Below are 12054 nucleotides of genomic sequence, written 5' to 3'. Positions count from 1 at the left end.
CTGTATCTGTTTTATTAATGGTTATCCTTCTGGAATAAAATAGCTCTTCAGGTTTATTAATATAGTTTCTTTTCACTATGCTTTGTTTCCATATTCTCATTGTTTTATGGATTTACATGAAATGACCCATAAAAATGAGCATTAAATAATCTAGTGTTTTAAAACAGTATATTTGTGCTATTAAATGTGAAGTTGATTTCAGTTGTGTTATTAAATCAACACTTAAATCAGTTATGCTGAAATTTCCCATTACATAATCTGATTTGTCATTTTCAAATTTAATAATAGCTGAACTAATTACCCCCACCTGCCAAAAGAAAGAAAGGAAGCCCATGAGCAAGGTATACAAATAGCACATTTGTTAACTCTTGGTATGGTAAAGATTTGAGATTTAGCTCAGAAGGTGATCATTTTTCACTAGGTGTTTTTCTTATAATGAAGATAAACTGTTGCCAATTTGCAATGGTTTTCTAGTCCATGGTCAAGTTGTGTAAACTGTGAAATTCACTCTGTTATTTTTCATCTCTTTTTCACCCACAAAAAACACTGTAGAATTGCTTATTTTATGCAAATATTGAATAAACACCAACGTACAGTTTGGTATTTTGTACTAAACATTAGAAGATGCTAACATTTGTGTTTCTAATCTTTTTATTTCCCCCTAAGATTTTTTGGGGGAAGGTGAACAGGACTTTATTGGGGAACAGTGTGTACTTCCAAGACTTTTTTCCAAGTTGTTGTCCTTTCAATCTTAGTTGTGGAGGGCGCAGCTCAGTTCCAGGTCCAGTTGCTGTTGTAAGTTGCAGGGGGCGCAGCCCACCACCATCCCTTGCGGGAGTGACAACCTTGTGGTTGAGAGGATGCGCTCCCAGCAACTGAGCCATCTGGGAGGCAGCTCAGCTCAAGGTGCTAAGTTCAATGTTAGTTGCAGGGAGCACTGCCCATCATCCCTTGTGGGACTTGAGGAGTTGAACTGGCAACCTGTGGTTGAGAGCCCACTGGCCCATGTGGGAATTGAACCGGCAGCCTTTGGAGTTAGGAGCATGGAGCTCTAACCGGGAGAGCTACCGGGTTGGCCCCTGTATTTCTTAATTACTTAGATTTTATTTAGCATAAGAAGTGAAAGATGAGCAAAGGTTTAATATGGTTAGTCTAATTGGAGCAAGAACACATACATAAAATGGTAGCTAGTAAGATTGTATAACTAAGGCCTCTTTTGAAAAAAAATGTTACTTGTATCTCTTTAAAATTAAAACTGAAAAGTAATCCATGCATTTGGGGAACAAATATTTGAAAGATAGAAAGGATCCATGGGAAAAAAATAAGCTGCCTAAACATCTTTATTTCTGATGTATCAAGATAATCTGTGTATGTATAGGTATATATTTTCTTATTTTTATATAAATGGCTACACATTACTTGTTTTTTTTTTTTTTTTTTTTCTTTAAATATTTCTTTGGGGGAGGGGACGCCACACTCAATTAAGAGAAATATTTTTACAGAGGTCTTTTATTTTTTTACACTTATGCCATGAATTCATAGGGAATGGGTTCCAGCAGCTCAGGCTCCTTTCCATTGGTTCTCACAAAGTGTGCTTCTCTGGGTGGGGCAGGCTGGCGTTTCAGTTGAACCCAGGTACCTTTCTCTTTGGCTTCCTTCTTTTTCTGATCATTTTCCTTTACCCGTTTCAGGAAGCTATCTCGGCTCTTAGAGTGCTTAATATGCTCAATACGAACATTAATTCTCTTGGCAAGAATCTTGCCCTTGACTTGTTTGTTTACAACAATGCCAACCGCATGCTGAGTAACATTGTAGACCCTTCCCGTTTTGCCATGGTAACATTTGTGGGGCATTCCTTTTTGAACAGTGCCCATTCCCTTGATGTCTACAATATCACCTTTCTTGTAGATTCGCATGTATGTGGCCAAAGGAACAACTCCATGTTTTCTAAAAGGCCTAGAGAACATATAGCGGGTGCCTCTCCTCTTTCCCTTTGTGTTGGTCATTTTGACGAATTACTGGAAGATGGCGGTCCCGGCCGAAAAGCCATTACTTGTTTTATAATAAAAAACTAATCATGTTTATAAATGCCCCCAATTAAACTATTTGTCATACTGTCCTGTGCATGCTCTCCTACCCAGCAATCCAATGAAATCCTTAACAATGTTATCCTTGCTTTTCATCTTTCTCCTTGATTTTAGTTTCAAGTACTAGAAAGTGGTTCAGGCAGTTGAGTCTGTATTTCCCACCATTAGAAGACCTTTTGGAACCAAGTAATCTCTTAATTTCTTCCAACCCTAAACTTTTGTAATTAATACATATTATTAAAAAATAGACAGCATATTAGTTTTGTGTCTGTAAATTAAGCCTGATATGAATTCCTATGATGTCAAATTTCTTACTGATGACATTTCTCAGTTTATCATTCTAGTTATTGGTATAGTGATGTGTGTGTGTGCGTGTGTGTGTTAAGGGAGACAGTAGATAGTATAATCTTTCTCTGATGATTCTATGTAGGGTCTATTTTTCTTTAAAAGGATTGAACGTTTAAGAAAGTTGGCTGTTTTCTAAGCCTGAAACCTCTGATAAACAGATGTAGGGAAAAGAGCTTTATGGTATTGAAGCAGTTGTTTAAGACCAACAATGTCCTTTAAAAATCTGAAGGTTTTGAAAAGATGAGATACCATGGTATCACCACCGTTCATCCAAGTAGCATTTCTCAGGTAATAATGAATATGGTGTGATTATCAGTACCCTTCCCCCATCTTCTTTTTGTTGCTTTGATGTTATTGTCAGTTATTTGACTGTGTTTTGCAAATGTGGAACAGTTCTGAAAATCCTATTTTTGTGAGAGATTTTAATACAAATTATATTGGGTTTTTTTAATTCTAGTTTCATCAGCTTTCTTAGAGATGTATGTTTTAGGTCTGAGCAAAATGATAACACCCACAGAAATGGTGTATGCCTTTTACATTCAACCCTAAGTAACCTAATAAATGATCAGCTTCTCTGGTCTATTTTTATGGAACCAGAAACAAATTAGATGTCATTTGCTAGTTATAGGATTAATTTCTTTTTACTATTCCCTTTTAGTAGGAAGAATATGGTAAGTTACTATAATGATATTTTCCCCTAAGAACAGATTAGGTATTTTAAAAATAGCTTTAAAAAAAAAAAAAAAAAAAAGCTTCTCTGTGCCTTCCTGGACGTTTCGTCCTGTCCAAAAGAGGCATATTCCTGGAGAATATGCACAAATATTGTTGGATCTTTTTAAAAATCTTTTTTCCTGGTTGTAGAAATTGAATATACAATTATTGCTGAAAATTTGGAACATAATGGAAGTACAGACTTATGAATGAATGTTGTCCGTAATACTAGCGTTAACTACCTAAAAATAATCCATACCACATTGTTGTATTGCCCTCTTTGCAAAATGTATATGTTGTTTTTATTCTGTCTTTATAAAATCAAACAGATACAGAAAATTCACAAAACAAATATGTAGCTTAATGAATTATTACACGTAAAATTCCCTTGTAACCACTACCTAACACAAGAAATAGAACTTCGCCAGCCACTCCAGAAGTTCTTCCATATGTCTCACCCCACTTACAACCCCTTTTTCCCAAAGTAGCTATTATACTGACACAGTAATAACTTCTTGGAAATTTCTTAATAGTTTTATCATCCAAGTGTGTGGCCCTGTTTTCCATTATTGAGATTTTGAGAGTTCTTTGTATATTTTGGGTACAAATCCTTTTTCAGATCCATGATTTGAAAATAATTTTTCCCAGTCTTTGCCTTGACTTCATTCTTTTCTTTTAAAAGTGTCCTTTGCAAGAGAAAATTTTTAATTTTAATGAAGTCCAAAGTACAAATTTTGCCTTTTATAGATTATGCTTTTGGTATCATATCTAAGAACTCGTTGACTAACCTTAGGTTATAAAATTATTCACCTGTGTTTTCTTCTAAATGTTTTATAGTGTTAACATTTTACATTGAGATAAATTAAACATTTTGAATTAATTTTTCTATAACGTGTGAGGTATGAGTCAAAGTTCATTTTCATACATATGGATGTCCAATTGCTGTGGCACCATTTTTTTTTTAAATGTGGCACCATTTTTGAAAAAAGATGATCTTTTCTCTATTGTACCTTTGTCAAAATCAATTGACTATGTTTTTGTGGGTCTGTTTCTGGACTTGTTTTATTGGATTGTGTGTCTATCCTTGTTACCATGCCATCTTGATTATTGCAGCTTTATATTAAATCTTGAAATCAGGTAGTGTGAGACCCCCAACTTTATTCTGCTTTTTAAAAATTGTTTTGTCTAATTTGGATCCTTTATCTTTTCATATACATTTTAGAAGCAGTTTTTTTTGTTTTTTTTTAAGATTTTATTGGGGAAGGGGAACAGGACTTTATTGGGGAACAGTGTGTACTTCCAGGCCTTTTTTCCAAGTCAAGTTGTTGTCCTTTCAATCTTAGTTGTGGAGGGCGCAGCTCAGCTCCAGGTCCAGTTGCCGTTGCTAGTTGCAGGGGGCGCAGCCCACCATCCCTTGTGGGAGTCGAACCGGCAACCTTGTGGTTGAGAGGACCATGTTCCAACCAACTGAGCCATCCGGGAGCTCAGGAGCAGTTCAGCTCAAGGTGCCGTGTTCAATCTTTAGTTGCAGGGGCCGTTGCCCACCATCCCTTGCGCAACTTGAGGAATTAAATTGGCAACCTTGTGGTTGAGAGCCCACTGGCCCACATGGAAATCGAACTTGCAGCCTTCGGAGTTAGGAGCTTGGAGCTCCAACTGCCTGAGCTACTGGGCCGGCCCTATGCATTCATTTCTTGATGGACTCTTAGGTTGCTTCAATATCTTGGTTATTATTAATAATGGTGATTGGGGGTTTTCTGCTACCTTGTCTCCCAAATTGCTGATTTGATTCTCTGCTTCATCTAATCTGTTGATTCCCTCTAATGTATTGCTCATTTCAGTTATTGTATTCTTTATTTTTGACTTTTAAAAATGTTTTCTGTCTCCAGTTTATGTTTCCTACCTCTTTGGTGAACTTCTCACTGAGATCATTGATCATCCTTATAGCCGGTGTTATGAACTCTGCATCTGGTAGTTTGCTTGTCTCTGTTTTGTTTAGTTCTTTTTCTAGAGCTTTGTTCTGTTCTTTTGTTTGGGCATGTTTCTTTGTCTCCTCATTTTGGCTGCCTCCCTGTATTTGTTTCTATGCATTAGATAGAGCTGTTACGTCTCCTGATCTTGGTAAAGTGGCCTTACATGACAGGTGTCCTGTGGGGCCCAGTGGTGCAGTCTCCCGGTCACCCTGAGTCAGGTGCTCCAGGTGTATCCCTTGTGTGGGTTGTGTGTGTCTTCCTGTTGCAGCTGAACTTTAGTTGCTGTTTGCACATCAATGGGAGGGATTGACACTCAGGCTGATTGGTTGTGAGGACTGGCTGTGACCACGGTGGAGGAGCTGTTGTACAGGGGCTATTGTGCATTCTGATCCTACGGAGCTGAATTCACTTTAGTGGGGGTCTCATGCCTGCCAGGTCTGTTCATTGGGTGTGCTGTTTGTGGAAGTGGTTAGGTGGTACTCTTGTGTGGTCTGAAGCTGGTTACCAGGTGTGTGGGTTATAGGACCTCTTGGGAGGGACTCTGGTATAGACCAAGGTCAGCTGTTGCCTGTACCCTGCCCAGGGTCACCTGTTATGAGCTACAAAGTCATCTGCAGATGTTTGCCACTTGTGTGGTCTTAGTGGTACCTGGGAGAGGCTAAGCTGTGAACTAAGGCTGGCTGCTGTTAGTGCCGGGCTTGGGGCTGCTCAGCAAGAAGTAAAGGCACACCAAGTCCAGATGCTGCTTGTCTGAGGTTTGTGAACCTTTGAGAGATTTTAGGCAAGTCCACAGCATGAGCCAAGCTAGGCCATTTGTATGGAAGAGCCACTGGAAGTAGCTTGGGTGGGTCCACAAGTTCAGTGGGCGGGTTCTCAGGGAATCACCACATTGGGGCTAATGTTGTTAGCTAGGTTCATACAGATTCAGATGTAGTGCCCTCCTGTGCATGCAGGTGGATGGGTGGGGGGATTCAACAATGGGACAATGGTTTCTGCCAGCATGTCTGTCTGGGAGAAAGCTGCCCCGCCAGCCCTGAAGCCAGATAATTCAGTTCCTCCAATATGTCCAGGGTGCCTTTTGAGTTGTTGACCAAGTGTTGGAATTCAGAGCAAGTGAGTCTATCCGTGAGTAAGTTTGTGAGTGGGCGTTCTAAAGGGATTGCCTGGGTTTCCAGCAGCCCTCTGTCTCACTCAGCCACAGTCTGCGCTGGTTTTCACAGCCAGAAGTTATGACTTCTCTCCCCGGCACTTGAACCCTGAACTGGGGAGGCTGGTGTGGGGCTAGGACCCCCTCGCTCCTCACGGGGACCTCTCAGCCAAGGTATCCCTCCTGATTTTTAACTGCTACAAGTGGCTGTGGGACCAGCCCATCCTGCATCTCTCCCCTCCTGCCAGTTTTGAAGTGGCTTCTTCTGTATACCGTTAGCTATAACACTTTGGTTGAATTCACAATGATGGTTGTCCTTTAATTGTAATTTTGAGGTTGTCCTGGGCAACAGGTGAGCATACTATTTATCTACTTCACCATCTTGACTGGAAACCTGTTTTTGTTTGTTTTGTTTTGGCATTTGTCCTGTTCGTGCTTTGCTAAGCTTCTAGAATCTCTACATTTATGTGTTTTTGTCCAACCTGAGAAGTTTTGTGCTATTACTAAAAAATTTTTTTCTCTACCAATTTGTTTCCTCTTCTTAATACAACACTAGTGTTATGAAACATAGACAATTTGATATTGTTCCACAAGTCACTAAAGTACTATTCATTTTTTTCAATCTTTTTTCCCCTCTCTGTTCTTCAGTTTAGATAATTTCTATATCTGTCTTCAAGTTTACTGACTCTTTTCCTCTACCATATTTGTTCTGCAGTTCAGCCCATGCAATGAGATTTGTGTGGGTTTTTTTTAAAATTTCTGATACTGTATTTTTGTTCTAAAATTTCCATGTCTTTTTTTATAATTCCTATTTCTCTAAGAACTTATGCCTTTCCAATTGTTTCAAGAGTGTTAACTGTTATTTAGTATGGTTATAATAGCTGCTTTAAAATTTTTATGTGATAATTCCAACATTATTTGTCTTAAAATAGGCATATGTTTGTTCTTTAACCCCCTGGATAATTTGTGACATTTTCTAGTTGTGTATGCATGTGTTTTACTTGTTTTTGCATGTAGAGTAATCCTGAATTTTATGCTGGACGTTTTGAATATTGTGTTATTTCTGAGTCCTGTTAATATCCTTTGGAGAATATTGATGTGTGTGTGTGTTTGTGTGTTTTTTCTTCAGACACTAACTTGTTTAAATGGCAAGTTCTGTCTTACTTTCTATGGCTGAAGTTCTGAGTTCTGTTTAAACCTTCTCTGTGCTCTTTGTATTTGCCTGGAACAGTGCATCTCAATGATAGGCTGGGGTTTGGGCAATAGTTTATATACAGATTAGTTCTTTTTAATGTGGCCTTTGCCACACACTTCTTTAAGTCTGTTTTACACACCACAAATCAGTATTTGCATTGGTTTATACACAGCATTGGGGCATCTCTTTCCCAGCTCTCTCCTCTCCATGATTTCCTGCATGTTCTTCAGTTTCCAGTGGCCTTTTCCCACTTCCTCTAACCAGAAAAACAGGTTTCTGTGAATTTTAGACCTCTTTTACAGTTCACCATAACTAGGGCTGCCCTTAGGTGAAGTGAGGAAAGAAGGGACAAGGAAAAAAGATAAAATTCCCCTCATACTTTTTGGATTACAGGGACCCTGTTTTTCCGTTTTTCTGGCCAGAGAGATAGGTTGTCTTACACAGTTTTTCTGTTGCTAAGGCAGTGCAATTCTGTGGTTTCGGAGAGAAAAAAAGAAGAAAAAAAGGCATTCTCCCCCACAATCTCCAGGTCTCAGGGTTCTCTTTTCCCAGTTCTTTGGACAGAAAAAGGGAATTTCTTTAAGTTTTTTGTGAGCACCTTCAACATAGTTCTATAACTCTGGCCACTCTTAGGCCAAAGCTGGGAGATAAAGGAGGAAAATAAAATCAGAAAACTCATGGTCATACTTATGAGTCTTCAAGTTTGACTTCTTTCCCCAATCATTAATATTACCTCTTTATAGAATATTGATGTATATCCTTTGGCCATACATTGGTGGATTAGGTACTTTCTAAGTGATTTGAATGGTATCTATGTATTTAAGGAACATTAACCTTTAATTGTATTTACTCTGGATGTTTGATTTTTGTGTTTGATTCCATTTTTTTGACATAAAAATTTTAAAATGCATTAGTCTTTTGTGAGTTAAAAATAACACTGGTAGTGACGTCAGAAACATGGTAGCATGAGAAGTGCTCCTTGATACCTCCCCTGGAAGTTATAACAAATTGAACAGCTATAATTCAACAAAGGGTTCCCTATGCAACACACAAACACGGCTGAGAGATCTGTGCATTGAAACATCAGAAGGTGGCCAAATCAGGGTGAACAGGGGAGGAGGGAAGGGAGAAGTGCAGAGATGAGGACTGCGGGATACAGCCTGGAGCTCATTGAGGTCCCAGGAGAGGGGAGGATTGAGACTGCGGGAACACTTTCTGTGGCCCCAGCAATCCTGCTTGAGGAAATCAGCACATAATATGGCTAAATCCAGAGATGGGGCAGAGACCTTGGGGCAAAGACAATACAGAACAGCCTTCACCACCACTCAGAAAACAAAGCCCTGGAGCCTGGCCGCCTCCTCCAACCTTCCCAGAGCTCCCTCCATCACACCCTCCTAGTGCTAGCAGTGGGCCCCAGAAAGAAAAAAGTGGCATTGTTGGATTAGGAGCAGAATATCTGCAGCCCTGAGAACTGGAGAGACAGTTCCGGAGTGGCAGATGCACAATGGGGCTAGGTCTGGTGACAGGGAAGAAGGTGTAGGGGCAAGGCGGCTGTGGTCTGGCAGTCGCCAGTGTGCGCAGAGAGCAGACCCATTGTGCCTGCTGCCTCTCCCAGCCCACCCTGCCCCCACTGTTTCCGCTTATCGCAGCGAGGGCATCCAGGGCTGCTGAAACACATAGCTCTGGAGCTGGCTGCAGGGGCGGCACTGGGATTTCAGAGGCTCAGAACCCCAGTGCCCACCACATTCTTCCACAGGAGTGGTGTACTGAGACCCAAGCAACCTGGTCAGACGAGATTCCTACCTCCCCAGGGAAATCTACCAGGGGAGCAGACTGGACAGCGCAAGAGAAAATGTAAAACGCTCCAGCACCACCTACTGGAAAGCAAAAGAAAGACCTTTTCATATCAACCTGCTGTAGAATCCACTCCTATAAATGCCCAGGAAAAGAAATAATTCATTAATTGCCATGAATAACCAAGGTAACAAGGCAGCTCAGAAAGAAATAAGTCCAAAATACGAACTTACAGACATGAAAATATGTGACTTAAATGACAGAGAATTCAAGATTGCAGTTCTGAAAAAATCTCAAATGAAGTGCAATAAAACTCAGGCAGTTTAATGAACTCAGAACAAAAAATATTTTAACAATGAGACTGAAATTTTGAAAAAGAACCAAATAGAAATTCTGGAGCTGAAGTAAAAGAGATGAAGAATGAAATAGCCGATTTAGGAAATAGAGATGACCAGATGGAGGAAAGAATTAGTGATATCAAAGATAGAGATCTGGAAATGACGCAGATGGAAGAAGAGAGAGATGTGAGAGATATGAAAGAATTATCTGACTCCATCAGAAAGAGCAATATATAAATAATGGGTATAACAGAAGGAGAAGAAAGTGAGAAGAGCACAGAGAGTCTATTCAAACAAATAGTCGATGAGAACTTCCCAAACCTATGGAAAGAAGTGGATCCTCGAATCCAAGAAGCAAACAGAACACCTAATCACCTCAATCCTAACAGGCCTTCTCCAAGGAACATTATATTGAAGCTGTCAAAAATTCATGACAGAGTTATCAAGCCAGCCAGGGGTAAAAAGGCTGTAACCTACAAAGGAAAGCCTGTTAGATTATCATCAGACTTTTCAGCAGAAACTCTAAAAGCCAGTGGGGATTGGCCTCAAATATTCAAACTATTGAAAGATAGAAATTACCAGCCAAGAATAATATATCCAGAAAAATTATCCTTTAGATATGAAGGAGGAATATTTTTCCAGATATACAGAAACTGAATGAATTTTGCATCACAAGGTCTGCAGTACAGGAAATACTGCAGGAGGCTATTCGACCTGAAACAAAAAGACAAAAGAATACATAACCATGAGCAAGATTATTAACAGACAGAAGCAGGAAATGGCAACCTCTATACAGAATAGGGCATTATACATTAAAAGGGTAAAGAGGATTAAAAAAAAATTTGCTACTGTATCTCAGAAAGAAAACAACTCACAGCATAAATAGGGATAATTTATGACAACAAGAACAAAAGAGGAGAGAGCAAAGGTCTGAATTTGCAAAGGGGAATGAAGATAAGCATGCTGAAAAAAAGGACTACTGTATACATGAATCTTTCATTTACATAAACTTAATGGTAACTACTCCCCAAAACATCCAGAACTGAGATACATAAAAAAGAGAGAACAGGGGGGAAAAAAATCATACAATGCCACCAAACTAAAATAACAAACAAAACAGCAAAGGAACAATGGAGACACTGATTTTCCAGAAAACAAAAGACAAAATAGCTATAGGAATGTGTCATACGAATATATCAATAATCACCCTAAATGTAAATGGACAGCATTCACTAATAAAAAGACAGAGTAACAGACTGGATCAAAAAAAAACAAAATCCAACCATATGCTGTCTCCAAGAGACATATCTCAGTTACAAAGACAAATACAGACTCAGAGTTAAAGGGTGGAAAGTTGTAGTCCAAGCAAATGGCATCCAAATAAAATTGGGTGTAGCCATACTTATATCTGATGAAACAGACTTCAGGATAAGAAATGTAACGAGACAAAGATCAACATTCATAATGATAAAGGGGACAGTACAATAAGAAGACATAATAATTATCAATATATATGCTCTCAATCAGGGAGCACCAAAATATATAAAGCAACTACTAACAGAATTAAAGGGAGAAACGGACAAAAACACAATTATAGTAGGGGACCTAAATATGCCATTGGTAGCTATGGATAGATCATCCAAACAAAAAAATCAATATGGAAATATCAGCCTTAAATGACACATTAGACCAAATGGACATAATTGACATTTACAGCGCACTTCATCCTAGAACACCAGACTATACATTATTCTATAAGTGCACATGGAACATTCTCAAGGATAGATCATATGTTGGAACACAAAACTAGCCTCAGCAAATTTAAGAAGATTGAAATCATACCAAGCATATTCTCTGACCACAAGGCTTTGAAATTGGACATCAACTGCAAAATGAAAGCAGGAAAAACCACAAATATGTGGAGATTAAACAATATGCTATTAAAGAATGACTGGGTCAAAGAAGAAATAAAAGGAGAGATCAAAAGATACATAGAAACAAATGAGAATGAAAATACATCATATCAAAATTATTGAGAAGCACTGAAAGCAATATTAAGAGGGAAATTTACATCATTATAAGCCTATCTCAACAAACAAGAAAAATCCCAAATAAACCACCTAACATTACATCTTAAAGAACCAGAAAAAGAACAAATGAAACGCAAAGTGAGCAAAAGGAAGGAAATAATAAAAATTAGAGCAGAACTAAATGAAATAGAGAACAAAAGAGATAATAGAAAAAAATTATGCAACAAAGAGCTGGTTCTTTGAAAAGATTAATAAAATTGATAAACCCTTGGCTAGATACATTAAAGAAAAAAAGAAAAAGACCCTAATAAAATCAGAAATGAAAGAGGAGAAGCTATGATGGGTACCATAGAAATATAAAGGATCATATGAGAATACTATGAAGGACTATACTCATATGCCACCAAATTCAATAACCTAAAAGAAATGGA

General features: G+C 38.6%; 2 protein-coding genes across 2 annotated transcripts in view; one reads left to right on the top strand and one right to left on the bottom strand.

Annotated features, from left to right (window-relative positions):
* Window positions 1-12054, top strand: part of TAOK1 (TAO kinase 1) — a 136194-nt gene that overhangs the window by 35572 nt on the left and 88568 nt on the right.
* On the bottom strand, window positions 1461-2033 carry LOC308488007 (large ribosomal subunit protein eL21). The gene has a single exon (XM_081027094.1). It carries the CDS (start codon window positions 2004-2006, stop codon window positions 1524-1526), a length of 483 nt encoding a protein of 160 aa, XP_080883220.1. The 5' UTR covers window positions 2007-2033; the 3' UTR covers window positions 1461-1523.

This window comes from Rhinolophus hipposideros (genome assembly GCF_964194185.1).
Source record: "Rhinolophus hipposideros genome assembly, chromosome: 20".
Lineage (NCBI taxonomy): Eukaryota > Metazoa > Chordata > Mammalia > Chiroptera > Rhinolophidae > Rhinolophus > Rhinolophus hipposideros.
The sequence above is the reverse complement of the archived record's forward strand: the minus strand, read 5'-3'. Positions and strand labels throughout refer to the sequence as shown.

Excerpts from the sequence above, each read along its gene's own strand:
- LOC308488007 (XM_081027094.1), bottom strand. The coding sequence starts at position 2,006 with ATGACCAACACAAAGGGAAAGAGGAGAGGCACCCGCTATATGTTCTCT.